Source organism: Ailuropoda melanoleuca, chromosome 11 (genome assembly GCF_002007445.2).
Source record: "Ailuropoda melanoleuca isolate Jingjing chromosome 11, ASM200744v2, whole genome shotgun sequence".
Lineage (NCBI taxonomy): Eukaryota > Metazoa > Chordata > Mammalia > Carnivora > Ursidae > Ailuropoda > Ailuropoda melanoleuca.
The window spans coordinates 99,383,318-99,408,721 of NC_048228.1; the positions used below are offsets into that span (position 1 = coordinate 99,383,318).

At 37.7% G+C, this 25,404-nt stretch overlaps 2 protein-coding genes across 12 annotated transcripts in view; one reads left to right on the forward strand and one right to left on the reverse strand.

Moving 5' to 3' along the window:
- Positions 1–13,315, forward strand: part of FBXL5 (F-box and leucine rich repeat protein 5) — a 50,380-nt gene extending 37,065 nt beyond the window's left edge. For 8 of the 9 annotated variants that reach the window (XM_019796429.2, XM_034672098.1, XM_034672100.1 and 5 more), the window contains 2 exons: positions 5,861–6,009; positions 12,516–13,315. In XM_019796429.2, coding sequence (XP_019651988.1) covers positions 5,861–6,009; positions 12,516–12,592 — 226 coding nt within the window. In that variant the 3' untranslated portion in view covers positions 12,593–13,315. Of the gene's footprint in view, positions 1–5,860; positions 6,010–6,134; positions 6,202–12,515 lie in introns of all 9 variants that reach the window. The other variant, XM_034672099.1, reaches the window with a different exon arrangement.
- A 3,206-nt stretch (positions 13,316–16,521) lies between these two features.
- CC2D2A (coiled-coil and C2 domain containing 2A) overlaps positions 16,522–25,404 on the reverse strand; it is a 145,028-nt gene continuing 136,145 nt past the window's right edge. For all 3 annotated transcript variants that reach the window (XM_034672096.1, XM_034672095.1, XM_034672094.1), the window contains 4 exons: positions 21,352–21,474; positions 19,799–19,857; positions 18,175–18,352; positions 16,522–16,750 (listed from right to left, as the gene is read on the reverse strand). In XM_034672096.1, the coding sequence (XP_034527987.1) occupies positions 16,562–16,750; positions 18,175–18,352; positions 19,799–19,857; positions 21,352–21,474 (549 nt within the window). In that variant the 3' untranslated portion in view covers positions 16,522–16,561. The remainder of the gene's footprint in view (positions 16,751–18,174; positions 18,353–19,798; positions 19,858–21,351; positions 21,475–25,404) is intronic.

Consider the following 25,404-nt stretch of genomic DNA (forward strand, 5'->3'; position numbering starts at 1 on the left):
AGTCAGATGCCTAATCAACTGCACCCCCCAGGTGCCTCTGACTAAGTTTGAATTTAAGGAAGAATTAATTTTGAAAGCGAGGAACCTTACAGGAACTATCTTATCTGATATCATTTGGACTGCAAGCTAACTGAAAAAGTCTCCAATCTGAGTGCAAATGACCTTTTTAGTCAGTTTTCCTGAAGGAATCTTTCACCTACTACATGACTTGCTCTGTTCTAATTGCTAGAGATCTAGGATAAATAAGACAGATTCCCTGTTTTCATAGTTTATAATCTAGTGGTAGTAATATAGACAGTAAACCTGTAATACAAGACAGTTCTGAAGAAAAGTGAAGTTAGTTTATGGAATAGAGAATACAGAGAATGCTCCTTCATATTTGATAAACAGGAAAGGCTTTGAAAGGAAGCATTTTTTGAGTAGAGATTGGAATAAAGTTAGTGCATTTTAGTGCATTTCTTGGGACAAAGGCTAAGGAAATAAATGCAAATTTAATTTTTAAAAAGAATTCTTTTTGTATTAATTATGTTGGTTTAAAAATTACTTCAGTTTGGGGCACCTGGGTGGCTCAGTTGGTTAGGGGTCTGACTCTTGATCTCAGCTCAAGTCTTGATCTCAGGGTTGTGAGTTCAGGCCCTGCCCTGGGCTCCACACTGGAGCCTACTTAAAAAATAATAATAATAAAAATTATTTCAGTTAATCAGTTACAGTAGTAACTACAACTGGTGTCAGTAGGTTTAAAAACAAGACTCAGGGGGCGCCTGGGTGGCACAGCGGTTAAGCGTCTGCCTTCAGCTCAGGGCGTGATCCCAGCGTTATGGGATCGAGCCCCACATCAGGCTCTTCCGTTGTGAGCCTACTTCTTTCCTCTCCCACTTCCCCTGCTTGTGTTCCCTCTCTCACTGGCTGTCTCTATCTCTGTTGAATAAATAAATAAAATCTTTAAAAAACAAAAAACAAGACTCACATGTGCATACGACTTAGTATATGGGAACAGAAGTGCTAATTGTGAGCTTTCAGTCTTTCTGCATTAGTCATTATGTTCTATTTAGGGATGGGGTGGCATGAGTATTGGCAAATTGGTTATATGGGGCTTGTTACAAGAGCATTTACTATAAAAATGTAGATTGAAAATCAAGATTTCTTTTTTAAGATTTTTATTAGGGTGAGAGAGCGAGCCAGGGGCGGGGTGCAGAGGGAGAGGGAAAAGCACACTCCCCACGAAGCAGTGAACCTGATGTAGGCATCAATCCCAGGACCCTGGGATCATGACCTGGCTGAAGGCAGACGCTTAACCGACTGAGCCACCCAGGTGCCCCGAAAATCAGTATTTTCAAGTAGATTGAAGCCATAGGGAACAGATAGTGTCATGTGTATAGTCTTAATGCAACATTTTCAGGTTTTCATAGGAATGAAATAAATCTTGTCCGTTATTGATTTAACATAGCCTCTTATTTAAATTCTCAACCTACTACTGTTTATTTCTTTGAGCCCAAGGCAACTATTCTTTTAATCTTTTGCAGACAGCATATATTGTTAGGTCTTTTTAAAATTCAGCCAGATATTCTCTGTCATTTAATTGATCTATTTAGGCCATTTGCATTTAACATAATTATTGATATGGTTATTTTTATGCCTGTCATCTTGCTATTTGTTTTCCTTTTGTTTTATCTTCTTGTTTTGTCTTTTCCTGACTTCTTTTGAGATTTATTAAGTACTTTTTTAGTATCATGTTTTATTTCTCCTGTTGGCTAGTATCTCATGTATTTAGTGTTAGCTCCAGGATTTGTATGCATTTTTTAAAGTCATTGTTTACTAATCCCATCATTATCATTTATTGGTCTGTTTCTATTGATTGATTTTTTTTCCTGATTTTTTGAATGTTTAGTATTTCATTTGATACCAAATAGTGTGAATTAAACATTGTTGAATTCTAGGTTTTGTTCTGTTTCTTTAAAGATTACTACTTTTGAATCATTCCCTGCTCTGTAATATTTCTATAACTTGTATATATTTCTGTAACTTTTTTTTCTTATTGCATGTATTGTCAGTACTTTAATGTTTTTTCCCTAGTTGAGGGCAGAACCTGTATTTTGCTTATCTTGCATTTTACTGTTTAGGCTTGTGCCTGACATACTTGGACATTGGTGATAGAAGGTAGATAGAATGATCTTCCTGGAATGCATTTTTTTAACTTGTTATTACTCGTCTATCTAAACCTTTCAGTGAGTTTTGTTGCACTTTGGTTAAGTCCAAATTCTTGGCCCTTGCTTACTTCTGTAGTTTATATCTTGTTATCTTCTTAAATCTCTAAATTTTTACTTGGTCACATCCTCACCTCTGCCTAAAAAAGACAAGGAACAGGTAAATGTCACACACACAGCCATCCTTTCTCTAGCCATACGCATCTCTTTTCTCGTCCTTCAAGGTACCATATTTCTCATCTTTAGACATTTGTATTTGCTCAGTCTGTAACATACCTTTATTGGCTAAGTTCTTTCATTTCTGTCACAGTTTAAATGTCCCTGCCTGGGGCGCCTGGGTGGCTCAGTTGGTTAAGTGTCTGCCTTTAGTTCAGGTCATGATCCCAGGGTCCTGGGATCAAACTCCGCGTCAGGCTCCCTGCTCGGTGGAGAGCCTGCTTTTCCATCTCCCTGTGCCTGCTGCTCCCGCTGCTTGTATGCTTTCTCTCTCTCTCTCTGTCAAATAAATAAGAAATCTTAAAAAAAAAAAAGTCCCTTCTTATAGGAAACCTTTTTGGACTTCCCTCCTCCCCCCATCAGTGCCCTTTTGTATGTTCCCAGGAGACCATCATATGGTATTATAAATTGCATGTTTATTTTTGACTTGTGTGATTTCCCATTAAGCTCAGTGAATGCAGTGCCTGCAAAGTGGTTTCTTCAAGTACACTATGAAAAGAAGTTTTATATTCCATGCAGTGTGTCCTCAGTGTGCTGAAAATTCTTTTTTTTTTTTTTTTTTTAAGATTTTATTTATTTGACAGAGACAGTGAGAGAGGGAACACAAGCACGTGGGAGCTAGAGAGGGAGAAGTGGGCTCCCTGCAGGGAGCCCAACGGGGAGCCTGATCCTAGGACTCCGGGATCATGACCTGAGCTGAAGGCAGACACTTACAACTGAGCCACCCAGGCGACCCTGAAAATTCTTAAATTTTAGGAAATGGAGCAGTCTCTGCACTGAAATTAGCTTCTGAGTTCTTCAGACCACTTTTTTTCCCCCCAGATCCACTTTTTTTTTTCTTTTAAGATTTTATTTATTTAGGGGCTCCTGGGTAGCTCAGTCGGTTGAGCGTCCAACTTTGGATTTTGGTTCAGTTCATGATCTCAGTGTCATGAGGTCGGACTCTGCACTCAGCTGGGAGTCTGCTTGAGATTTTCTCTCCCTTTGTGTCTCCCCAACCCAGTTCACACACACACTCTGTCTCAAAGTGAATAGATAAATCTAAAAAAAAAAAAAAAAAAAATTTGTCTATTTAGAGTGAGAGAGAGTGTGCACATGAGTGGGGAGAGGAGCAGGGTGAGGGAAATAGAAGAGAATCTTAAGCAGACACCACATCGAGCATGGAGCCGGGTGCCAGGCTCGATTTCACGGTCCTGAGATTATGACCTGAGCTGAAATCAAGAGTCCACTTAAACCGACTGAGCCACCCAGGTGCCCTGAGACCACCTTTTTTTTTTTTTTTTAAGTAAACTCCATGTCCAGGGGGGAACCCAACATGGATCTTGAACTCAGGGCCCTGAGATAAAGACGTCAAGATCAAGAGTCAGAGGCTTAACCGATGACTAAGCCACCCAGGTGCCCCAGACCACTTTTTAAAAGCTGTTTTATTTCTTACTGTGAGCTATTCAGCTTTATAGGAAAAAAAAAAAAAGAATTAACTTTAAACCTTGAACTGTGTTCCTTTAAAGACTACTATCTCTAACTGCTCTGGCCCAGTCAAGCCACGAGGTCCTAAACTGCCACTGTTAATTTGAAATCTGAAGGGGTGGATCAAGGAAATTTATGATTAAACAAAAATCAGTTTAAATTTTTGTCAGTCAAAATGTAAGGGCAAGTATGCATTTAAATCTCCCTTGGGGCTTAGGGTTTTGATAAATTGTTTTTATTTTTTTGAGAATTACTTATTTGAGAGAGGAGAGAGAGTGAGCAAGAGCAGGGGGAGGGGCACAGGGAGAGGGAGAGAGAGAATCCCAAGTAGATCTCCCTGCTGAGCACAGAGCCCACTGTGGGGTATGATCCCATGACCCTGAGATGACCTGAGCCAAAATCAAGAGTCAGATGCTCAAGCAGCTGAGCTACCCACGTGCTCTGATAAGTTGTTTTTAACTGATCAATTTCTTCTTTTAAACATGCAGTTACAGGGGCGCCTGGGTGGCACAGCAGTTAAGCGTCTGCCTTCGGCTCAGGGCGTGATCCCGGCGTTGTGGGATCGAGCCCCACATCAGGCTCCTCTGCTGTGAGCCTGCTTCTTCCTCTCCTGCTCCCCCTGGTTGTGTTCCCTCTCTCGCTGGCTGTCTCTATCTCTGTCGAATAAACAAATAAAATCTTTAAAAAAAAAAAAATAAACATGCAGTTACAAAACTTTAAAATGTCTGCTCCTAGTCTTTGCTAGTCAGCAGTCCTTCACAGAATATGTAAATATTTCCATAGTTTTTTAAAATCTCAATAGTTATTATACTTTTACTTCCTAATTTTCATGTACCTGCACAATCATGTTAATTTTTTAACCAAACTTACTGTACTGTTATCTCTTGACATCCCTTTTAAGATAGACTGTTCCAGTTTTCACAGTTTTGCTGTTTAATATTGCTTTACATATTGTACAGAAAATTGATGTTCTCAATTTTGTTCTTCATACTTTACAGCTCTGCCATTGTCATTTTAGCTAACTTCTCATTTTATGTATTTATATTGTTTTTATTCTTCTAGGATATGCCATTAGGTTTCCATTTTTACTGACATGTAATTCACTTACCATTAAGTTCATCCTTTTGAAGTATACAAATCAGTGGTTTCGGCAGATTTACAAGGTTGGCAGGCATCACCACTGATTCAGAAACATTTTCATCAGACCATAAGGAAACCCTCTACTCTATAGCAGTTCTTCCTCACTCCTCTTTGCCCCCAGCCCCTGGCAACTGCCAGTCTGCTTTCTGTCTCTGTGCCTGTTCTGCCTATTTTGGATATTTCATATAAATAGAATCATACAGTATGTGGCCTTTGTGTCTGGCTTTTTTCACTTAGCATGTTTTCAAAGTTCATCCATGTAGTGGCATGTATCAGTACTTTATGGCTATATAATGTTTATTTTTCCATTCATTTTAATGAATTGAAATTTGTGTTGTTTCCACCTTTTGGCCATTATGAATGATGCTGCTATGAATATTTGTTTGCAAGTTATTACGTGAACATATGTTTTCAGTTCTCTTGGGTGTACATCTAGGAAAGGAAGTGTTGGGTCATATGCTAACTCTAACTCTGAGGAACTGCCAAAACTGGTCAGTAATTTTCTTGATGATTTTCACTTAGACAGCCTGTGGGAGAATGAAGATTACAGTTCCAACATTCAGTACTTCTTCTAAGATTTGAGTTGCTGTAATGTTCTTGTAAAGAGAAATTTCATAGACTTGTTTATTGAATGTCCTTAGGAAAAATGTAAGAAGTTTTTCTCAGTTAAAGGTATTGCTGCCTAAGGATGAGGTTAGTTATGTTTTATAGAAATCCTTGAATTTCCTCATTACCAGATTGAAAGAGTTGTTAATAGTGGTCCAGTAGGTCATAGGAATATGTAAATTTTCATAGATTAATATATTCTAATTGTTGGATTGCTTCTTTTACAGGGTTTTGACTCTGGGAGGAGGGCTGCCTTATTTGGAGCACCTTAATCTCTCTGGTTGTCTTACTGTAACTGGTGCAGGCCTGCAGGATTTGGTTTCAGCATGTCCTTCTCTAAACGATGAATACTTTTACTACTGTGACAACATTAACGGTAATGCCTTTTAATAATGAGATAATTTTGAAGAAATGGAATTAAAATTTTTTGACAGTTCTCATGATTCTTAGGGTTTCTGTTTAATTTCTAGATTTCTAATTACCAAACTTTTTTACTTTCAGAGATAATTCTTTACATTTGATAAAATTTAAAAATCATGTGTGTTTTCATTAATTACCTTCTATAAAGGTAAGTTTTTCTTTCAGATAGGTATTTCAAATATATATTCTGCCAGATTTTTGAGATATGTAATAGTTTAATAAATTCTAAAATGGCAAGTTGTAGAAATACGAAAATTCTTTCTTCTTTCTTTCCTTTTCTTTCTTTCTTTCTTTCTTTCTTTCTTTCTTTCTTTCTTTCTTTCTTTCTGAGAGAGAGAGAGAGAGAGAAGGAGCAGTGGGGAGGGTCAGAGGGGGAGTGAGAAGCAGACTCCCTGCTGAGCAGGGAGCCCAATGCAGGACTTGATCCTAGGACCCTGAGAATGTGACCTGAGCCAAAAGCAGATGCTTAGCCAACTGAGCCACACAGTCACCCCTAAAAATACTAAAATTCTTATAAAATTTTGGGAAATTCTTCCAGAGTGATATAGCATTCATTAACAATTTAGAGGTATTGATGCTCTAGATAATACCAATTTCTTAGGGATGATGACTCCCGTTTTCTTGTAACACAACTTAAAAAGATGCAATAGTTGAGAAGGGAGGACTTTGGTAATGTGAACTTCTTGGGGATCCTGGGTCTGGGTTCAAATCAGTCTCATGGACGATTGAGGTAGGGGGGTGTGTGGTATTGGGGAAGAGGCTGAGATGCTTTAGACATGACTAAAATTCCTGTAATAGTTTGGAGATTGATTCCTAAACCTACTTATAACAATCATTGGATGAGCATTTATTGATTGTTTTGTTTCTTAAACCTAACTCTACCCTGCAGTGGTCTTGTTGCATATGTTTTTTCAAGGTACCTTCAGTGTCCTTTTGGGCTTTTGATAGTCGGTGGTAGAGACTGAAGTTTCTATTAGCATAAAAAGCTTCTCAGTTATTAGTAAACAAATTAGTGCCTTGTATTTATACTGGAAAAACATTTACATGGTTCAGATTCTACTACGCACCTGTCTTTTTACATCATATACTGTTTTCTTTGAAAGCCTGAGTCATCTTAAGATAACAAGAAGATCACCTGAGTTTGTCTCAGGGAGAACAATTGAAAGGAACCAGGAAGACTGGAGGAATGGTCTCTTTAATGACATACCTGTAGGCAGAGAATTTAGCAACTTGCTATTTCTGGGAGATTAGGTTTTTCTTAAATACATATAAAGAGACAGAGGATTGCAGCTCTTTTATTTCTGGCATCAGATGACCTCCCTTGTTCTTGCAGTTGCAACACAAAGTAGGAACATTTCTTTGCTTTCTCTTGCCTTCAGTGTATAATCCAGGAATGGTGAAAATGAGTGTCATTTTAGTTGCAGCCTGCTAAGTGTACAAAAACAAAGTTTGATTGCTTCCATGAACCATTTGCTGCTTTTGTGGATGTGGTGATTTTGAGATGGGAGATTTTTTTTTTAATATACAGTTACGTCATTGTAGGTGTAATGTTGCTTCCTAAGGCTTATAGGACATACTGTGAAAAGTAACTAGTAAGCAATTATTTTTATAAGAAAAACTTATTTGTATGTTGCACTTGAATTGTCTAGTTGAATTCAGCATAGGTTATGCTTGTGGGAATATCACAGCTGAATTTGTTAGATTTGTTTTTGAGTATATAGATGTTACAGGGTGGGGGAGATAGGACTTCAGTTCATTTTTGTGATCTACCTACTTGCTTTTCTTGCTTAATTTTGACAACTTCTTGAAATAATTTAGGTGATGGGATAAAGTTAAATACCAAAAATCTTTTGCATTTTCTTAGGATTTTAGAATTCGTTTCATCTTAACTGGTTTTGAGTATATAAATATTAAAGTGTTCCAAAGGAGCTACTACATTCCTTTTGTTGAATGTAATTTTTTCTTGATAAATGGGTGGTAATTTTCAATAAATAAATTTTAATGAAGATATCTGACTTTGAAAGATTTGAAAGAAAATTGACAGCACTTGTGTAATCCAGTATTAAGTCTCCTTTTACAGCTTCTTAAAACATGATTTTGGGGAAATGGAAATCTTTTAAAGTTTATAGGGTGACTTGTCATATTAACTTATGTTCCAGAGTTCCAGCCAGTTGCTTTTAAAGCAACGCTCTGATGGCATTTTTTCCTTAAAAGGACGTATGGACAACCTAGAAAGTGTTAGAATAAAGTTGCATTGTATCCAGTTTTGCAAGATGACACGACTGATCCAGTATCTTTTACTACAGTTCAATTCGTACAATAAATATTTAATGACTGCTTATGGGACCCCCTTTTTATTTTTATTTTTTCTGGAAGTAGTTAATGTGTTTTATACATGTTCTTAGAATAATAGGGAGCATATTTAGGTGACAAACTATATTTTAAATATTTGGGTAACAGTTAACTAAAAATGTATTTGTCAGAAAAAAGCTTAATATAGTTAGCTACTAGATTACTAACTAAAGAAGTAAATACTGATAATCAGCAGTATTCATTAAATAATGAGTGATAAGTAAAACAGAATGACCTGTTTCCTAAGTACTAGTAGAGATTTTGGAGAAGATAAGTTAGTATCAGATACTCAAATAATATTGGCTGTGAGCAAGATACTGTACTAAGCATGGATTTAAAAATGCCAGTTTTATTCTTCTGAATGATTCCTCATGACATTTAAATTTGTGATTTGATTGATAAAGTTAAGATTTAAACATAAAAGAAGTCTTCTTTGCCTTAACATTTAAAAACAACTCTGTCATTTAAGAAGTGTTAAATGGAATTGCGTAGTTTTGGAGCTCTGAAGAACATTTGAACAATGGTAGCAAATAAAATTTTTGTACTGATTTGCGTTTCAATGTCTGTATAATTTATGAATTAAGATAGATTAGCTCATAGTTCTGGAGGTGACACAGTCTCAGATGATTTGCTCTCTTATGTTTCTAATTTAAGTTAAAGAGGATTAAAGGTAAGTGAAGGTAAGTGCAGATATACCGCATAAATAATATACTTAAAATCCAGGAAAAACAAATTAGTCAATAATAAAAATTTGGGAAAATAACTAGTTAACATTATAGCTCTTTTTAGCTAATATTTAAAAAATGCTTTCATACAAATTTATTTTTTTACTATGCATTTAAAAATTTTATTTAATGATTATGCCAGTTTTATTTTCCTATTTTATTATTCTTTAATGTAATTTAGCCCTCAGCCCTCATATATTACAACCACTTGAATTTTCTGTTATATATTGAGATAGACATTTGCTGGTGATGAGTCAAATATTTAAAGGGAATGGCCTTTTGAGTTGTCAGTGTCTGTGGAAGCACGGCTGTCTGCTGGAGATACTTGGCAAAATAACATACGAGATATCTTAGCCTTATTTCTGTCTAATGCTGGCTCACTTTTCTGTTGTCCATTTATTCCCTTTTCTGAACAGTCGTTCTGTGATGCTTAAGAGTCTCACTGTTAACGTTGCTTGTAATTTTCATGCTTTGGAAATTGCTGTTCTCTCCTGTTTTCTACATTATGAGACTAACCTTAGTGAAAAGTGGTGGTTGCCTTCACTTTTGCTTTTCCCCAGGCCTTTAATAGATAAAATCTCCTCGTGGTTGAGCTCACTTCCATGACTATTAGGATCGGACACCTGATCTGTAATTGACCTTAAGATGGGATTGTAGTTTTGAGATCGTATCATAGGTACTCTTTAAGCCCTTACAGGCTTCTCTGGGTAGATCCTGCTTTCTGATTATTTGAAAACACTGCTGTATTAATTCCCTCTCTTCACTGTCCACTTAAAACTCAGATATTCTAGTGCATATTTGAAGGAGGGGCACATTTTATATCAATGTGAGTGAGGAATTTGTTTTGTGATGTTAATACGGAGGTGCTGACAGATAAGCAGCCTTACTTGCAACCTAATACGGGACACACAATTGTATTCCTCTGTTTTTCTTCCTCTGTTATCCCTAGTACCGTCCTTTAGACTTCGAGATCAAGTAGTGACCAGAGTGGCCCGGGCAGACCTGAGGTTGCTGAGCCTGTCTTTTGGGGAGGATGAGGACTAGCTGTGTGTATTTGGAAAGATAGGAATCTCTAGAATAGCTTCCTTGGTCCTATTGGCTCCTTTCAGTGTCCCTTATATTTCCTGCCTTAAAACTAGTAGCATATTTCACTTGCATTGCTTTCAGCCATCACTTAGGATTTTTCCCAGGTCATTATTGAATTCATTGTACAGTTTCTTCCTTACCGTATTTCTGTCCTTTTAAAAAATAGGAATGTAGACATTTTAAAGTATTTTAAGGGAGTTTTAGTTGGATAATTGTCTAAAGTCTCTGTGTCTCTTTCTTCTTATTTCTCCCTTTTTAAAAATTTGGAGTAGAATTACATACTGAGAAATAGATTTTTGTAAAATCCACCAGTTCAAGCATTTCACCCCAGGGACTGAGTGTCAGGCAGGGCAGTGGTAGCAAGGCAAGGGATTGGGTCTTGAAGAGAGGCACTAGGTGATCGTCAGGCAGAGCAGGACCCAGCGTTTAGGGGTGCAGAAAGGCAAGCTAAGAAGAGGTGGCATGGAGGGTTGAGTAGTGTGTAAGGAAAAAGCTGAAAATATGCTCAGAAGGAAAACCTGGTCAAAGGTTGACAGTGGAAAAGTTTCAGACTACCAGGGTTCCTTTCAGGACATTTCTAATAAACATGGTATGTACTAGGATATTTTACTTTGATTTTGTTAAGATGACTAACCCTGAGTCTTATTTTAAGGGACATTAATAACAAATACTACTTTATGAATTTTTTTAAATATTTGACACATTCAACTTTTCATTTTAAAAATAGAACAGATTTTAATTTTGATTAAATAAAAATGGGCTTATAATTCAATTCTGTATTTGAAATATTTTAAACTTTTTGTTACAGAAAATTTTAAACGTATAAACATGGAATAATACCATGAAGCTGCATGTATTATTTGCTTTGACAGTTATAAAAGTGTGGCTGATCTTCTTCCATTGCCCACTCCTATACCTGCTCCCCATATCCCAGGCATCAAATCTCTTTTAAAATTAAACATGACATTTTTTGAAAATAAATGAAGTCCTAATCTATTGCAGTCCCACATGTGCTTGTAAAGTTCAATAGCGTCTTTTCTTACTTAAAGATATATTATCATTTCTTTATTGAAATAACAAGAACATTATACTTCATTGATTGTATATCCTAAGAGGTCTTCCCTTAGTATATTGTGTGTGCCATTTCAGAAATACAAGGGAAAATTCTGGGAAATAAGTGTTCTGTGTGTTTCATTGCAAGTAGCCATTTCCTTATGTCAGTGTTAGCACAGATGCCTTTTGCAGCGGACTGCTACTTTGAGAAACAACACGAAGCTTATTTAAAATAGTTTCTGAGTTAAACTAGATATCATCCAGAGTACTATGATTATTCAGTTATAATCCATTTGACATAGCATAAAATGACATTTCATGTACTTTTTGTATGGGATCCTTACATATGACAAATGCCAGGATTTTGGTTCTGTTTGATGAGTAGAGAACAAATTAACTGCTCTTTGTTTGTTCATGGTGCAGACACACTGAAAGGCTTCGGTATACTGAAAACATCCTTTTGCCCACTTGCCTGCCTTTATGAAAACTGTGATTCACTCAGAGAACTTGACGTTTGCTTATGTGCCATGATATCGTTTCTTTGATATTTCCTAATTCTCAGCTGTGTTCTCTAATTTATCTTTAATGTAGTGTCTGGGCAGCATAACGTGAATGGGATAAAATGTCAGTTATTCCACAGTGTTGCATTCTTCTTGTGTAACTGAATCATAATTTTTATTATGTCTTTGGTATGTTTATTTCACTAATCATTCATTATATACTTGATTCTGGAAGATAATTTCATTTAACCCTAGCCATTTATTTTGGCTGGAGCTGTTAAAAATACGGAAAACATGTTCAGTATTTAAGTTTCGACTGTAATGCTTTTGTAATTGCTCAATACTGGATTCTTTAGCTGATCTATGGAGGGGGCTGTTTCTGTCTTAAGTATATTTCTAGGAAGGATGTTCTGAGTATAAGAAATCTGTTAAGTTAGCTCGGCAGCCTTGCTTCTGTGGGTTATCTTTTTGTCTTAGATTTTTATTTTGTTAAGATTGTTGCCAAAAAATTATTTCTTTCCCTTCTTCTTTCATTTAGCTTTTGGACCAGTTAAAGTAGAGCTGCTGTTGGCTATATTTGTGTCTAATATTTTATACACTCATTGGGATGTTTTACTTCTGTGATAAATTATTACAATATAAATGTTATAAATGTATTGCTAGTAAAAAGAAAAGTCAAATGTCTTAGCACTTTCATGTGATTTCTAAGAAATTTCCTCCTTTCACACATTTCTGTTTTTATACAGGTCCTCATGCTGATACCGCCAGCGGATGCCAGAATTTGCAGTGTGGTTTTCGAGCCTGCTGCCGCTCTGGCGAATGACCCTTGACTCCTGACCTTTGTCTACTTCATTTAGCTGAGCAGGCTTCCTTTCATGCACTTTACTTATAGCACATTTCTTGTGTTAACCATCCCTTTTTGAGTGTGACTTGTTTTGGCCCCATTTCTTACAGCCTCAGAAATCTTAATTTACCAGTTGATTGTACAGTGTTGTTTCTCTTGCAAATCATACTTTTGTTTTAGAAAGGGATTAGATCTTTTCAAAAGGGTGAGGACAGTTTTATCAGTTTTCTTTTAAATGGAATGCTTTGAAAAGAATGTCACTAATGCCATGCCATTTGAAGTATTTTTTAGATTAATTTGAGTTTTAAAGTCAATGGGGTTATTCGTTCTCTTTATATATAAACACTGTACCAAGCTTTGCAGATCTTTTCAAATATACATTTTTGAAGTTTTATTTTCAAAGATTGCACATTTTGAAAACCAGTCTTTTTTCCGTAATGTTTCCTTTGTTTGAACAATTCTCAGAGGGCCAATTCAAACATACCCACATATAAGATTCTTTAGGATAATAGAATAAATTGGCTTCTTGGTGTTAGCTCAGTGAGCTAGCAAAGTACCAATGTATTTGTATTTGCTTTCTTCAAATATTCTCGGTTCCTACCACTGTCCCTAAATTGTCAAATTTGGGAGGGATTTTTAAAAATTCCACAATCATTTGAAGAAATGTATCAATAAAATTTACTTTGAGGACTTTACCAAATATTTTTTTTGGTGTTTTGATTTCTGTTAGAAATCTCAATTTAGGTTTATGTTAGTATAAAATAAATAGAACTAAATATTTTCTTTTGTGCTCCCATGAAATGATGATCCTGGCAGTTTTAGACAGATACCTAATTTTATTGAGCTGAATTGTCCTTTTTTGAAATTAATTGTGCAGTAGTCAGAATCCGAATGTGTATGCCTATCTTCATTGCTGTGTGAAGAGACAGTGGGAGTGGGGAACCTATCATTCAGAAAGGCACATATTGAATCAGTTTTATATAATGCTATATATAATTTTTATGTCCTGAAGAGAAGAGTCGGCAGCATGCCATCTACTTTTGGAAATGCATGCAAGGCTGTGGAAGAGGAATTAATCTTGAAGTCTTGTTACTTGTTGTCCCAGGTATTCTTTTATTTGTTTTATTGAGGGATAGGTGGAGTAGGAAAGGTACAAACTAAGGTAGGCAGATTTCAGTTCAGGCTAAGAAAACTTCGTTTGAGACAGAGCTGCCGAAAGATGAGGCAAGAGTCATTTGATGAGAATATGAACAGGGAGAATCCACCCATCTTTTAAGTCTCACTAATATTTGAATTATACACTCCAGGGGAGACCAAGTCTGATGTGGGGGCACCTTTCTAATACCTCTCTCTGAAGTTTTGCCTCTGGTCAGGGGTCTCTCATTTGTCACGGTTGACACTTGCAAAATATTTCTTGCATGTAGGATAAGGCAGCTGTGTGAGTGGACCATCTTACCTTTTGAACTTAGAACTCTTAGGTGTAAGTAGTCATGGCTTTTGTGGCACTGTGGCACCAAGCCTTCTTTAAAAGTCTGGCGTAAGCACAAAGTAAGAAATGATTTCTTGATTCCCTTAGAGAACTTGAAAGGAAATCTAAGCTTAGTGAGCACTACGGGGTCCGAAGTTTCATTTTGTAAGGTTGATTCTCTTGTAGTTACTGTGTTTTCATTTCCTTAAGTGTTGAATAAAGTTTATTTGAAAAGTTCACATCAGGGACTATTTCAAGAAAACAAACTACAAGAATTCTTCTGGAGTGAGTCCATCCAACTCCATACTTCATCTTATCTGTATTTACGTGAATCGTAAGTAAAATTACTCATCTGTACTCCTCGCCCTGAGTCATCAAGTGAGGACTCAAGTTTATCCTCCATGTAGTCACCAAACAGTAATTTTGGGGGGAGAAATTTTGATAATGATTCAATGATGTTTCAGGAGTTGACTTAAATGTTATTCTTTAAAATTAACTAACTTGAGCAGGGTATCCTCAGAGGTACCAGGTGACTGAGGTGCCTTCCTTTTGCTTTGTCCTGTGCTGCTTGATACTAGCAAACCATTAAATAGGACCCGGCAGCCTCGGACTACACTGACTTCGGTGTGTCAGTACATCGCCCTGTGGAGACTCACTGTTTTTCTCCTCTTCCTCTCTAGTTGCATGGGGAGATCGACAATGTAATTTACATTTAGTTTTTATACATTAACTTCAGGGTATAGTTAGTATTTGATGAAACAGTATAAGTACTTGGTTTAAATTTACCTTGGGTTTTGTGGTTGATTTAATGAATTTTTGGAACTGTTCATTCTTAGAATAAAATACAAGTTATGTGAACTACTTTAGGCTGCCTGACAGACATCAGGTGCTCAGCGCTGGGCAGTGTTCTAAGTACCTATACTTTACATATACTAACTTGTTTAACCAGTGAGAGGAAGTAAGTAATGTGATCATTCTGATTCTATATGTGGGGAAAATAAGTAGCAGAGAGGATAAGTAACTCGTCCCTGGATACCTTGTAATGACAGGGTATTGCCTGGTAATGACTATTCTAGGTCAGTCCTTGAACTCTCCCTTGAAGAAGAGTTCATAGTTGAGGTATCAGAGGCATGCAGACACATAATTGTAATATAATCTGATAGAGGAAGACAAAAGGGAATAAAGTAAAAGGGGAATGTTTTTCCTTAATTTATGTTTTTTGGTTTTTTTTTTTAAGTGAGATCCTGTTTCAGCTATATCACTAGTTCTCAGCTGGAGTCAATTTATTCCCTAGAGGACCTTAGACAATGTCTGGGAACATTTTGGTTGTCACAGTTTGGCAGAAGGAAAGGATGCAACTGACTTGTAGTGGTTGGAGGTCAGGGATGCTGCTCAACAGCCTCTAATGAACAGGTCCGCCTCCACAGGAAGAAAAAATTACTTGGCCCAAAATGTCAGTAGTGCTTCTGTTAAGAAATCCTGCTCCATATATTTCTGTTTTGTATATATCTTTCCATGTCAGCACATACATTTAATACCTTCTAATGGCTCAGTATAATAGTACCCGTGTTTGTCTTAGTCTGTTTAGGCTGCTGTAACAAAATACCATACACTGGGTGGCTTAAACAGCAAACATTTATTTTTCCTGTATCTGGAGGCTGGGAAGTCTAGGGATAAGGTGCTGGCAGATCTAGTTTCTGGTGAGGGCTCTCTTCCTGATTTGCAGCGGGCCATTTCTTCTCATTGTATCCACACATGGCCTAAGAAAGGAACCAAACTCACTCCTGTCTCTTCTTACAGTGGCATTCATCTGAACACAGGGCCTCTACTCTCATAATCGAATTGCCTCCCAAAGGACCCACCTCCATATATTCCATTACATAGGGGATTTGGGTCTCAAGATAGGAATTTACTGGGAGACACAAACATTTAGTCCATAGCAATGTATTAATTTTTTAAACAACTTCCCTTTTGGTGAATGTTTAAACATATTCCCCCTGACCCAGTACTGTACTGTTTCAGTAGGAGTATGTGTGTGTTTATATGGGCACATTTGTGTACATGTACATGTTTGCTCAGTATTTCTATAGGGTAAGGTCTTATGAGGTATTTGGTGTTAAAAATTTTATATCACAAAGTTGTTCCTTCCCCCAGAGAAGTTGTGTTGTTTTGCTGGGTCTTAAAAGTATGATGGGTATTCTGCTGGACAGGCAAAGAAGGAGGGCTCCAAGTAGAAGGTAAGTACAAAGGCACAGAGGTGGGGAGCTCTTAGTGTGAGAGGGGACTCTGGATAGCCTTGATTAAATGTGGGGTCAGAGTGGCAAGAGGTAAGGCAGACTACTAAATAACACTTACTTTGAAAATAATGATAATTTTATTTCATTATTTACAAATTTCTTCTGATGTGATCAATATCACAAAAATATTCTCATACCTTAATTACAGTTTTTACATGATACGAAAAGTGTACAATGAAAAAATCACCTGTTGCGTATAAGGGAGGCAACATAAATCCAGACAGACAAAACATTTTTGGGGTATGGGTGGATATATACAGCTAAAGCAAATTCAACATTAGGGACATCAATATTATGTACTCCAGTGCTATACACGGCTTCAGTTAAAGGCTTCAGTTCAGAATAGGGCATGTGAAGGGGAAATCCAGAGAACTGAAGGGAAAAACAACCAAGATTTGTAGTCATTAGTGAAGCTTGAAGATTTCATTGTATTTTTCCTCCATGTTTAAACATACACAATTCTTAATATTCTTGTCTTCCTTCTGCATCTCGAAGTCATTTATTTAGTTCTGCTTTTCTATTTAGCTTATGTATTAGCAATACAGAAAATGGAGAGGGGCCGAATGTCTTTTTTGTTCAGTTGCTAGCATACTGACTTGGTGTGTAAGACAGCTACTATCACCCAGCCGCCCTCTACTGTTCCCTTCCCTCTTCCTGGTGATCCCTAGTTTGCATAGTAACCCATGTAATTCTAGGGTTCTGGATTAATCCTAATCAATGCATTCTGTCCCCATGGCCACAGTGACTGGTCTGTAGGGATGGGCATGTGATCAAAGTGCATCTCAGGAAACTTGCTAGGAATGATGGCATACAGATGTGCTCTCCTGCTTTGGACAGTATGTGCAGATGTGGGTCCTGTCTGGAGCTGTTTCAGCCATTTGGTTCCATGAAAAAAGTGAGCCTGAGGACGGTGCCATCACATGGAGGAGGGCAAGTGGGAAGACTTACAGAAGAGTGGCACAGCTCTGACAACTACTCATCTCTGACTTTTACTTAAATAAGACAATAAATTCTTTTTGTTGCTCAAGCCTGTTTGAATTAAGTTTGTTACTTGAAGACGTCTTAGCTGAAAACCTAGTTTACTTATTTTTTAAAATTTATTCATTTTAGAGACAGACAAGTGGGGAAGGGGCAGAGGGAGAGAATCTTCAAACACTCCCTGCTGACCGCAGAGCCCAACTTGGGGGTTGATCCCAGGACCTTGAGATCAAGGCCTGAGCTGAAACCAAGAGTCAGACTCAACCGACTGAACCACCCAGGCGCCCCTGAAAACCCAATTTTAGTGAATAGAATTAAATGTCCAACTTGACTTCCCGCTGTTTAGCCAACAAGGCTTACTGTCTTAATTTGAGACTGCTTTCTAGGTTTTATTATCCACACAGCACTACTGACAGACAGTGGAGAGGACATATCTAACGAGAATTTTTCTTAGCATTGAAAAGCAGTTAGTTATAAAATCATATCCTTAAAACTGATCAAGAGCAGTTGGTTTCACTTTTATGCACAGTTGAGTCTAATACGATTTATCCAGATGTTTTAATTGTATTTGATACTCTTGAAATGCATTTTATTAAAGGTATTTTCATTTCACAGTCTTACAGCATTTTCAGTTTATAGAGGCATTTTACTGTCTAATAATAGCTTGATTATTGAGGTTTGAACTTTTAATTACATCTTTTACTCTATGCTGCTTCATGTATGTACTGTGGAGAGTCGTTTTGATTCTCTAAAAATCCATTACCAAGCAATTTCCCATTTGAAATGAAATCCACAGACTCAGAGCCATTTGTACTTACCCGATAGTCCCCCAGCTGTTTGAGCAGCTCTGCTCTGTGGTCATCTTCTGCGTCTTCTCCTCGACTTCTTTCTAACACAGGCAAGAAATGCCGTAGAGCGGAGGTACAGTATCTGTTCCATCTAGTCAGATGGCGTGGCCTCCAGTCCATGATTTTTTCTTTTAGTATTTTTTCAATCCTGTTTATAAAAAAGAAGCTCTATTTTTTGCAGGTGTGACCTTTGTAAACAAAGATACAGTTTGTATGCAGTGGGGATTCAGGTGGAGTTGTCATTCACTAGGGATAGCTTATGTTGAAAGCCTTAAATATTTGTAGGGCTTTTAATGGTGCATATTGATTCTTTACCCTGTGCTGTGACTTCTGTTTATGAGGATTATTTATCTGAATTTCCTTAAGACTGTTCTTAGGATATCCATCATCACAAAACTATATCCTAAAGCTCCGATACCTATCATATTAGCTACAAGGCAAGATATCAAAAATTAAGTTGCAAACACAAAATAAAGGAAAATAGCTAACATTTATTGAGCCTCTATTTACCAGATGCTTTCTATTCATTTTTATTTAATCCTAACAGTGACTGTGAGGGGGATATTGCCCCAATTTACTTATGTGGGGACAATTGGAGGTAGGGTGAGTGATTTGACAAGGGCAGGGAAAACTAAGGTTTGAGTTGAAACCCTGCCAATTCTAAAGCCTCTTGAGCATCCCTAACCAAATGCACAGATTTCGGGGACCTAGCCAGCTCCCCACTGCTTAGGATCACCTCATTTGGCACATTATACATATTTTTGTTCCGGGTTTCAAGATGATCTGAGCGAGAGTATGGTTGAATTGCCATGCATTTCATCAATATTGGATAAATAAAAATGTGGGTCTAATTAATAGTATCCTGAAACTATCAGAAGGAACAAAGACTTTTTGGGGAATTAGTTGTTCTAGGTAGGGATCTCTAGTAAGACTACTTAAAATTTGAAATTGAGAATAAATTGGAGTCTTCTAGTAATAATACTTTAGAAAGGGTCACATTTATTCTTGAGTATGTGACATGTTGCTCATTACACAGCTTGATACAGTAGAAAGGGCACACAGACTTTGAAATCAGAAAGATTTGACTGGGTTTAGAAGCCCCCTCTGACACTTAACGAGTATGTCGACGCCTTTGAACCTTGGTTTCCACATTTGCAAAACCGGAAGAGTAAAGTTTTGTTTTACAGGGTTATAAGGATTATAGGGACTCTTACCAGCCTTCTCCATGTGTTAGGTTTATAAACTAGCTGAAACTCAGTAAGCCACTAATTGGATAAAAGAGGCATATTTAATTAAGCTGAGGATTATGATAGGTCTGAACAAGACCCATGATGTGATGCTGAGCTCTCATCTGAGGCGACGTTTTGGGAGAACTACCTATCGTTGCTGGAGGTCACTTCTGTTGCACACCATGCTGATGCGAACGTCTCCCTTTGAGCTATGGGATATAGAAATCACATCTGTATCTGGTATCTGTCTGTAGACATGAACTAAAGTTTAATTGCTCGAATTATTGATCCAGGCTGAGAATTGTTTAGTTTGGTATTACACTCCTGGTGACAGATTGCATGTGGATTTATGGGTATCATATGACCTGTCTTGTAGCTCAGCTGCGGCCGCTTTGTCTGTGCACTGGTAAATTAGTTCTTCTGGCTGTAAAAGAGAAAATTGTTCAGAAATTCTAGAAATCACTTAATTTGAATAGCTATCCATTCTTTCGTAAGTCTTTTAAAAAATTATGAAATCTGGGACATTCCTTCAGATACAGAGGATGGTATCATGGTTACCAATGTACCCATGACCCACCTTAAGTACACGATCACAAATAAATTATAGTGCTGTGTAGTTCTTAATTTCATCTCCTTTCTCTCTCATCAGAGAAGTAGCTGTGATCTGAATTTGTGTTTCAGCACTTTGATTCAACATGTATCTACTGTGTGCCAGGCACTTTTATAGGTGATAGGAATATATCCATGAATAAAAATCCCTGCCCTCCTGGTGTTCACATCACAGTTGGTAGGGATAGGCAAGTTAATAAAATGCATTTATGATTTTATTACAGATTTATGTACCCCCAAACAATATGTTGTTTTGGTTTGGGTGTTTTCTAAACTTTTCGTAATCTTTTTTTTTTTTTTTTTAATTCAAGTATAGTTGACACAATGTTACATTAGTTTCGGGTGTATGAAGTAGTGATTTGACAAGTCTGTGTAATAGTTTTATACCGTGAATACACAGCTTGCCTTTTCTCCCTTAATGTATTTAGAGATAATAACATCCACATTTTTAGAGTGCTAAGATTTATTAATGTTGTTTGATTTGTGTAACTACTATAAAATATTCCATTATGTACTCTACATAATTTGTCCCTTCTATAATTCCAGTTCTTAGACTATTATAAACTATGTTTCTATGAAAAATCTTGTGTCACCTTGTACACATGGAAGAATTTCTGTAGGGTACTGTTTTTTAAACCTTTCTTTTGGAAATGTCTGGATCACAGTAAACAATATATATTAACACTCACTATACACATACACACATATGTATATAGCTAACAAACAGAAGTTTTAGTAAAATTCATGCTTACTACTTACAGTCTTGCCACTGCCCTCTAAATTAATTTTATGAGCCCCTACTGGATCATGCCCTGTGGTTTGATTCATGTTTTAATAGCAGTCGTGAAATTCAGTCATTAATTGAGTGAATTCAGAGACCAGCATTTAAGAAATTAAATATTTTGAGGTACTTTTTTGAGGTTCATTATATCAAAACTTCACATATACTAATTCATGATGTGGTAATTTCTTATTGTGAGTTTGGCTCAACTAAGTTTGAAAAACATTATTTTTGACTGAATATCTAGGAGTAGAATTAAGGGTCAAAAAATATCTGACTACGCAGTATAATGATTTCAAATTCCTTACTACTTTGTCTACATTTTTCTTTAAGGGGGGGTGGGGTGGGAGGGACAGAGTGGGAGAGAGAATCTTAAGCAGGCTCCACACCCATTGTGGAGCCCTACCCAGGGCTTGATCTCATAACCCAGAGATCATGACCTGAGCTGAAATCAAGAGTCAGACACTTAGCTGATTGAGCCACCCAGGCAACCCCTTTATCTACATTGTAAATTAAAGAATTATATACCTGGACACTAGAAAGGCCAGGATATGGAAGACTTCTTGAAAAGAAAGATTTCCATAGCTTGGGCTTGGTGACATCAAAATTTATCCGTAGTGGGGAGTCGTATCGTTGAGTATTAAACCAAATCTAAAAAAGACAAGGCTACATTAGCATCTATGGCAGCAGATACATATACATGCGTGTGTATGTATGTATGTATAGAGGAAGCCGAGAGACAGCAAGAGGACATGCAGGGGGCACATTTTTTTTTCTGCATATTTTGATTGTAAAACCAGCGTGCATTTTACAATTAGAGGCATCATAAAATGGCATTGGCCACTTTTTCATATTTTTTATATCTGAAGTTGAGGTGTACCTTACCACTGATTGTAGGGTGATGAAATAAGATAGTTCTGGTAAGAAAATTAAAACTTTTTAGAAGATAGACAAAGCTATGCCTTTCTCAGTCTGGCTTTTCCTAACTCGGTTCTTCCTAGCCTCCTAAAAGAGTTAGGTGTCTGCCTCTTTCCTCCCACAGCATTCTGTAATCTCTGAATGGCACCTGTCTTGTTGAGGCATGCGGCATATGGTTCTGGAATCAGTCCACTTGTATTTGAATTCTGGCTCCAACATTTATTAATGATGTGACCTTAGATGATTTTTTTAAAAGATTTTATTTATTTATTTGTCAGAGAGAGAGCACAAGCAGGGAGAGCAGCAAGCAGAGGGAGAAGCAGCTCCCTGCTGAGCAAGGAGCCCGGTGTGAGACTCGATTACAGGACCCTGGGGGTCATGACCTGAGCCAAAGGCAGACGGTTAACTGACAGCCACCCAAGCATCCCTTGGATGATTTATTTAACAACTTTGTACCTCATTTTCCTCCTCTGTGAAACTGTGATAATAATAGCTACCTCATGGTTGTTGAGGTAAATTAGTTAATTCACCTCTTAGAGCAATGCCTGGTACATAGTAGGTGCTCAATAATTGTTAACTAATTTATTACTGTTATTGGTGTTTATCATTGTTAATAATTGCCTGTCCATCCACTTGCCGCCTCCCTAGATACGGCATTGTCTTGAGGACATTTGCCATGTGCCTTATTCACCACTGTATCTTCAGCGTTTAGCATAGCTTCTGGTACATAGTTGGCATATTGAATGTGTGCATCAGTGGTAAATTTGTCCATTCAACATAGTTATCAAGTATCTACTACGTTTGGGCTCAGTTTCAGCCGGGGGGGATAAAGTAGTGAACCGATCAAAGTTCCTATCCTTATGCAGTAGCTAGTGAGAAGATAGTGTGAACAAATAAATATATATATGGGATTTCGGATGATGTTACATGATGCAGTAGATTGTATCACTGACCTCAATTCTTCACCCCTTCCTATATCTACACTCTGCCATGTTACTTTGCAGTTCCTCCCACTAAAAGGGTGGAAATGTATTTCCCTGCTCCTTGATGCTTGGTCAATAGGCTGACAGAAGTGTTAGTGTGTAACTTCTGAGTCTAAGCTTAAGAGGCTTTGTGTGTTTCTGTCTGCCTTTTTGTGCTGCTGCCATTGTCGCTGCCGAGTCCCAGAATAAACACACGTGAATTCAGCAGAGTTGTCCCAGCTGACCCAGAGACTCATAAGAATAACTATTTGAAGCCATTTAGTTTGGGGATGGGTTTTTACTATCTTTACTGTGGCAAAAGCTAACTGCACAAGGGCTGTGGAGAAAGCATGGGAAGACATGAAATTTCAGGATGGGCAGGGAAATTCTTGCCGGAAAGATGACATTTGATCGGAAATGCAAGAAGTGAGGGAGAAATTTATGAAGATACCCAGTAAGGGGAAAGGTCATCTGTGCAGAGGAAACAGCAAATGCAAAACCTGCTAGATGTGTTGAGCAGTGAGGAAGACGGTAGCTTTAGAGGAATGAGCGAGTTGGAGCAAGTAAGAGATGTCTCAGTGGGGGATGGGGAGGGTGGCGGGGTGGCTTGTCAGGTCATAAAAGGCCTTGTGGCTTAAAGATTCATACTTTGATTTTACAGTGAGCTAGGAATCCACTCTAAAGAGTATTTTAAGCAGAGGGGTGACATAGTCTGTCTTCCATTTTCACACTAATGTTCTCTGCTGTTTTGAGACTAGACCCAAGGGTGTAAGGGCAAATAGTGAAGTCTCCGGTTAGGAGGCTATGTCAGATAATCCAGAGCTACAGTAGTGTGGATCAAAATAGTAGCAGTGAAATTGGTGAGCTATGGTCAGATTCTGGATATACTACGAAACCAGTAGTATTTGCTGATGAATAGGATGTGGGAGAAAGAAAGGAATCAAAGGTGACTATAAGGATTTTGGCCTAAGGAACTGGACTGGATGGAATTGCCCTTTGTTGAGATCAGAAAGACTGCAAAAGGAAATTGAGAGTTCAGGTTTGGGCATGTTAAGTTTAAGATGTAGGTCTGGCATCTATGTGAAGATGGTGAGTAGGTAGTTGGATATTTGAGTCTGAAGTTCTGGGAACTAGGTGAGCGGGAGATACACATTTGGGGATGATCAGCATACATATGTTCCCAGGGAGGAAGTATAGAGAGAAAAGATGTTTGATGAGATTGAACTTTGAGGATCTGATTTTTCAAATTCGGAGAAATAATGAAAAAGCAGCTAAGGATACAGAGAAATGGCAGCCAGTGAGGTTAGGGAGGCTTTGAAACTTGGAACTCAAATTGTTTCAAGGCGGCAAGGTCTTTAAGAACTACAGTTTGGCCTTAGGGTAGGGAATATGCAGAAAATTGGTGGGAAATAGTGCTGGAAAAAGTTGAGGTCAGATTATATAGGACTTTGAAATCCAAGGTGAGATGTTTGTTCTTAAATCTGTATGTAGTGAGCCATAGAATGGTGAAGCTGAATGTTCAGAAACTTAGTCATCAGTGTACCAAATGATTGATTGAATTGGAGAGATTGTTTAGTTGGTTATTTATAATTAACCAGTAATGTGGGGTGAAACAATAACGGCATGGCCTAGGAAACACAACGGGTAGAATCTATATGATTTGGTATCTGTTAATAGGATAGAAGTAGGAGGAAGTAAGGGAGAGAGAAAATCAAGGACAATTCTGAGGACTGAATCTGGGTAACTGACATCCACAGAAACAAGAAGCCAGGGAGAGGAGCTGGTTTTGGAGGCAAGGGGGAAATAAATGATTTGAGTTTTGGATGTGCCAGGTTTGAGATATTTTTTAAGGATTTATTTATTATCTATCTATCTATCTAGAGAGAGAGAGAACTTGTGCATGAGCAGTGGGAGGGCAGAGGGAGGGAGAGAATCCTTGAGCAGACTCCCTGTTGAGCATGGAGTCAAGGCAGGACTCTATCGTAGGACTCTGAGATCATGACCTTAGCCGAAACTAAGACAACTGACTAAGCCACCCAAGTGCCCCCAAGTTTGAGATTTTGGTAAAGCACTTGGGTGTCTCCTAGACAGTTGAAAATTCGGTAAAGAAAGATTCTGGGGCTAGTGACAGGATTACAACTTCTCTGTCTGGATAGCCTAGATGGAGTTACAGTTAATAATAATAGGTGTGGGGGCGCCTGGGTGGCTCAGTCGTTAAGCGTCTGCCTTTGGCTCAGGGCGTGATCCTGGAGTTCTGGGATTGAGCCCCATGTCGGGCTCTTCTGCTGGGAGCCTGCTTCTTCCTCTCCCACTCCCCCTGCTTGTGTTCCCTCTCTCGCTGGCTGTCTCTCTCTCTGTCAAATAAATAAAATCTTTAAAAAAAAATAATAATAGGTGTGGTCCTGCAAGAAATCTAAATATAGACTCTTAGGGAACATAGACTCTTAGAAAGAAAGAAACCTAAGAAACTCTTGCAGAGAAAATGAAAACCAAACGTAGACTCTTAAGGGATGGGAAGAAAGAAACCTAAGAAACTCTTGCAGAGAAAATGAAAACCAAACAGTTCTTTATCTGTAAACCAAGGTGGGGAAAGTTTTGTTTTGTTTTGTTTCCATGAAGAGGGTATTAGTCATGTCATGTGCCATAGAAAAGGAGAAGAGAATGACGATGAGAGTAAACCACTGGATTTATTTATCCATTA